Source organism: Mirounga leonina, unplaced genomic scaffold, assembly GCF_011800145.1.
Source record: "Mirounga leonina isolate KUSES-001 unplaced genomic scaffold, KU_Mleo_1.0 Mir_197, whole genome shotgun sequence".
Lineage (NCBI taxonomy): Eukaryota > Metazoa > Chordata > Mammalia > Carnivora > Phocidae > Mirounga > Mirounga leonina.
Window position 1 is genome coordinate 4,696,201 of NW_023270494.1, and position 6,000 is coordinate 4,702,200.

General features: G+C 49.8%; 1 protein-coding gene across 2 annotated transcripts in view; it reads right to left on the reverse strand.

The window, feature by feature from the left end:
- Positions 1-6,000, reverse strand: part of MGAT5B (alpha-1,6-mannosylglycoprotein 6-beta-N-acetylglucosaminyltransferase B) — a 67,045-nt gene that overhangs the window by 31,217 nt on the left and 29,828 nt on the right. For both annotated transcript variants that reach the window (XM_035026391.1, XM_035026392.1), the window contains exon 8: positions 5,690-5,859. In XM_035026391.1, coding sequence (XP_034882282.1) covers positions 5,690-5,859 — 170 coding nt within the window. The remainder of the gene's footprint in view (positions 1-5,689; positions 5,860-6,000) is intronic.

Below are 6,000 nucleotides of genomic sequence, written 5' to 3' on the forward strand. Positions count from 1 at the left end.
CATGGAACAGCTCCCTAAGTCTGGGAGGTGAGGCTCCCGGATGATTCTCTTCCTCCTGCAGAGCCCACAGCAACGCCATGAGTGTGTTCAATGGGATCTCTGCCCGTGACCCCTTGGCAGGTTCAGAAGGTTACCATCTTTTATGAGTTGCATTGGGTCCCCCCAGAATTCATGTTGGAGTCCTAACCCCTAGTATCTCAGAATGTGGCTTTATCTAGAGACAGAGCCGTTTAAGAGGTAATCAAACTGAAATAAGGTCATTAGGATGTGTCCTGATCCAATATGACCGGCATTCTCATAGGAGGGGGAGAGTTGGATATACACACACACAGACAGACAGAAGGCCACGTGAAGATAAAGGCAGAGATTGGGATGACGCTTCACAAGCCAGTGAACTCCAAAGATCACCAGGAAACCACCAGAAGCCAGGGAAGAGTCCCTGACAGATTCTCCCTCACAGCCTCAGGAGGCACAACCCTGCTGACACCTTGATCTTGGACCTCTGGCCCCCAGATTGTGAGACAACACATTTCTGTTGTCTAAGCACCCAGTGTGTGGTGCTTTGTTACAGCAGCCCTAGCTAACTGACACACATCTGCGTTGAAATCTCCGCTGGAAGGAAAGGCCTGCTTTTTTTAGGTAGCGTTCGGGTGGTCCCAGCAGAAGGAGCTTGAGGAGCTCACAGCCCTGGCCTACATCTGTCACAGGGGAGAAGTACAGCCAAGAAAGGGCATGGAACAAAGTATTCCAGGTCAGCAAGTTCCCACCTGATGCCCGGGGTGAGGCATGAGAGGCCCCACTATCTGGGCCACTTCCAAGGGGTACCTCCTCAGCCTACCCCCTGCAACCAAGGGTATCGTGGGGGCTTTCAGGTATGCAAATGTGGGCTTGGGAGGAATCCACACATGCTTCCTACTAGTCTTCTAGGGACCTGAGCATGAACCCCAGGCCCTAATCCTGCCCTCAGGACCTGTACTGGGGATACAGAGGACAGCTCTTGTGAACAAGCCATGAAGGCCAATGTCCCCAACCCCACAGCAGCCCAGACGCTGGGGGTGGGGGATCCCAGGGGAGACTTAGAAAAGCCACAGCCCCAAATTTTCCACTTGTCAACCTTCACTGCTCATTAGAGCACCTGGGGATCTTTGAGAACTTGATACTTGGGCCCCCACTCCAGACCAATGAAATAGAGACACCAAGAGTGGGGCCCAAATGTCGGTATATTTTCTAAGGCTGCTCTGCAGCTGGAGGCATCGGGGAAGGGGTAAGAATCCCCACCTGAAATGTATTCCAACCACAGCTGATGCTGTTAATTTTGTAGACATAACTGTATTACATCTCCTGGGGAAGGTGGTTCTCTTTTTTTCTGTTTTTATTCTTTTAGTTGTCTTGAAATTGTTTCTGATAACAGATTTAGAAAGCCCCTTCATGAGGCTGTTCCCTGAGGTGTCTGGGCTGTTTACAACGACTCTGCCCTGTCTGAGCAAGAGCATTCACCCACACCTACACCCCACTGGGGTCCCAGGACAGAGCTGTCCGGGCACAGCCCTGGGCCTGCCCATGTAACAAACTGCAAATCGGAGATGAGCTAACCTCTCCCTGGAGCCCCTGCTTCTGGGAATTTCAGATCCACATGAGCTGGGCATGAAGTAATGGGGTGGCGGGAAGATACGGAGTCTCTGTGGGGTGTATGACTGTGTGTGTGTGCCCACACCTCTGCATGCATGTGCGGTGTGCTGCACGCTGTGCACAGGGGTGCGTGTGGGCCTATGTGTGGTGATATGGGCCTACACAGAGGGATGCGCATGTGTGTATACGCGGGTACATGTGTGTAGTTAAAGAAAAGCAGCAGGAGGTATTTCAGATCTTGGTACTTTACACTAGGGCCTCACCTTCAAGACCTCGTGGGTGCAGTGACCCCCATCTTCGCTGCTCAGGCCCCCTTATGAGCAATGGCAGCCTCAACAAACACAGGCTCAGTGCCACGCCCCAGAAGTGGCCAGAGGAGGAAGTGAAGTTCCCATCGCTTAAGGAGACTTGTTGAGTACCTGCTCTCTCACAGAGAGATGGTTCCCTCAGTGTGGTTGTTGGGCTGTCACAAATGGGCAAAGCCTTCCCTCAGGCAGCAGTAAAGGAAGGAAGTTCTCCCCTCTCTGGCCCCAGAAGATACACGGCCAGAAGGGAGGAATCAAGCTGAATGCCATTTGATAAACATGAATTCATCTAGCCTTGAGGCAGGTCAAGGGATCAGCAATGCTGACAGGATGCTCCACACTCACAGGGGACTTTGTGTGTGGCAGAGCCTGGGATGAGTAGTCCAGACAGCCCTCACCCCCAGGGGTCTTCCCACTTCATCTTGGGGGCTCTCGTGACCTAGGGGACAAGGGCCCCTAGACCCTTACTTGCTGCTCTGCCCTAGACAGGTCTGGCTCATGGCTACCCACAGCCCTTGACCACACCATCCACAAACTGCCCAAGACTTCTTTGACTTCCCAGACACTGGGTCCCTTTTCTCTTTCCTCCTCCTCACCCCCACCCTACTTGACTTTCCTGTAGGAAGCTTCAAGGCCAAGCAAAGATGCTTCTTTTCATTATTTGCAAACATTAGCAGCATTCTGTTTCACAGTGTTGATGCATCTGGGTCCTCTGTTCAGAGGGAGCAGGGGGTGAGCAGCAGGGTGTGCTGGCGGGTAGCAAGTGGGCACACTCAGCTCTGAAGTGGCCTGCACAATGTGAACAGCTTGGTCTGATGACAAAATGCCACCAGGGTGAAAGCCAGAGCGAGGGACCATGGTGGTTCCCTCTCCCAGCACTGAGTAGCTCATCGACAGGTTCAGCACCAGCACACGGGGACAGCTCCCTGCCCAGTTCCTTCCCACTCAGGGGATATTCAGCCAGATTTGGGAGTGGGGGGAATGCTATTCCCAGATGTCACCTCTTCCCCAGAACCTGCTGCCCCCAACCTGGGATTGTGCTTCCCAACATTGCCACAATCGTGCAGCCCCCTCATTAGTCCTTGTCACCTTCTCCCCCTTCAAAGTGGATCCTCTATATATACTGTCCCTCTCTGAAGACACTTTTCAACTTTCCTAGGCCTACTGGAGTAGTGCATCAGCCTAAAAGAATTACTCCAGTGGTGTGAATTGCAAGCCACGGGAATAAAAACCTTCAAACCACTAGGTCATTTAGTGGCCTCCCCCTATGCAATACAGCTGGGTCCTAGTACTGCCCTCCGATTGAGCTCATGAGAAGTGCTACTCGAGTTACTGGCAGACTCCAAGTTGCAGGTGAAAACTGCAGAGGCTGAGTAGCTGCCCAAGACCACGCTGACCTAAAGACTGTCAATGGCTTTGTCCCCATCGGCATCCTCCTCTCTCCAACACTCCTGTGCTAAAGAGCATCAGCATTCATGGCCAGGACAAAATGCTGATCAGAGATGGGCAGGCTCTGGACAAGAATCACATTTTAGCTTGAAAACCATCCTCAGAATAAGTTAATGGACTGATGAAGAAAAGTCGATTTGTAGGCAACACCTCTGGGGCCTTCCTTAGTCATGCCCTATAAGAAAGAGGAATAGAAAACCACAAAGCACAAACCCCTAACCATAAAGAAAAAGAAAAAGATCGATGACTTTTTTTTTTTAAGATTTTTTTTTTTAATTTATTTATCAGAGAGAGAGAGAGACAGAGGCAGGCAGAGGGAGAAGCAGGCTCCTTGCTCAGCAAGGAGCCCGATGTGGGACTTGATCCCAGGACCCAGGGATCATGACCTGAGCTGAAGGCAGACGCTTAACCGACTGAGCCACCCAGGCGTCCCAAGATCAATGACTTTGATTACATTAAATTAAGGCCTTCTGTTCCTTGGGAGGAAGGAAGGAAGGAAGGAAGGAAGGAAGGGAGGGAGGGAGGGAGGGAGGGAGGGAGGGAGGAAGGGAGGGAGGGAGGAAGGGAGGGATGGGGAGAGAGAGAAAGAAAGAAAGAGAAAAAGAAAGAAAGAAAGAAAAAAAGAAAGAAAGAAAGAAAAAGAAAGAAATTACAAAGACAAGCCACCAATTAGGAGATTTTTCAACAGATATAATAAGTTGAATGGGATTTATACCCATCGTACATAAAGAACACCTACAACTCAATAAGAAAAACATAAACAACCCAGCAGAAAGGTGGGCAAATAACATGAATGGGCATTTCATCAAGAGGAAAGAAGGACAAGCATATGACAGAATGCTCAGTCTCATTAGCTGTCAGGGAAATGCAAGTTAAGAACATAACAAGATATCATGACGCCACTAAACATCCTCAATTAGGAAGTGTAATAACCCTACATGTGGGTGACAACATGACCACTGGGAACCTCCAAGTGGTGAGGCCAAATTGGTGCCATCACTTAGGAAAACAATTAGCATTATCTTATAAAGCTGAATTTGCACACACCATTAGTCCCAGCAATTGTGCACCTGAGTCTATACTGAAGAGAAACTCAGTCTCTACCCAAGAGAAACTGTGACACAGTTTCCTCAGGTACAGGCATGTCTACCACAGCGTCATTCAGAATAACTTACAAAAGCAGGGGGAAACTGTCCACAGTCAGGAAGAACCGAAAAATAATGATGGACCATCCACATAATGAAATCTCATACAGCAGTGAAAATGAATAAAACAGAGTTACGTGGAACAACATGAATGAATCTTTGAAACATAATAATGGGTGAAGAAAGCATGTCTCAAACATTACATATAGCAGATGCCATTTATACAAAGCTCAAAGCAAACCAAATTAAAACTAAACCATATACTGTTTATGGATACCTGAGTATGTAAAACACACACACAGACAACAATTTCTTATTTAAAAGCAAAGAAATGATAAACACAAAATCCAAGTTGCAAGTTCCTCTAGGGGGAGGTAGAGGGATTGATGAGAGAAGGACACCAGGTGGGCACAAGAGTCCTGGGAATATTCTTTCTTTAAATTGGACGACAGAATTATGGGAGAACACCCTATTCTTGCACTTCCTAATATCATGTTACAGACATTCTTGTGTGTATTGAATATCATATAATAAACATCAATAAATAAATGAACGAAAACTGTCTGTACTTCTATATCCCGCAAATGCAGCAGTTAAACCTAACCAGACTTGAATGCAGGTCCACACACACACACACAAACACACACACACACACATAATCCTCCCCTCTCTCATCACCATCTCCCACCTCCAAGAACATCAGGGGGACTCTGGAAAGGCAAGCATCGGGGAAAGGACAGGCATCACAGGCTCACCTCACCACCCTCCAGGTCTTATCAGCTCCCAGAATAGGTCTAGGAAGGAGCCCAATTCCAGAAGAAAAACCCCAAGGCCGCACCACGCCCACCAAAGACAGGTAGAGAGGACACCGTCAGAGAGGACCTGGCTCAGTTCCACAAGCCAGTATTTGTCAGCCCCTGAGTGCGAACACTGGGGCACCTATTAGCCCAAGATGGAGAAAAGGACCTTTGAACAGCACTATGCAAATATGCTTCCTTGGTGCATCCCAAACATGACCAGGCATCAACATGGAGGAAGAGGAGGCAATGAGGAATGTCACTATCCACAGTATACCAGGAAGCCTCCCAGGGACTGGCAGCTGGAGCAGGGGCTCCTGGGGGACAGGTTCCCCTTCCTCTCCTCCCCTCCCCCAGCACTCACCTCTGCAGCTCCTTCAGGGACACTGTGATCCTCAGGCCATGGCCCAGGACGTAGAGAGTGGCCAAGATGTCTGCCCACTGCACCATCTCACCCAGAGGCCCGCCCTTTAGCACCCTCGGGCTGAACACATCACCAGACTCCTCCGTCAGGAAGCCGATGTGAACAAGGATCTGGGGAAGACACAGAGTCAGCGTGGAGGAGGAGCAGCATTGCCCTGCCACCCCCAGGGGGACCCGACCAGCAGCAGCCACTGTCCCCAGGCTGTGCCTGGGCAGGTGCTTTCTGGCACCAGCAAGGGGACCAAGAGGCAG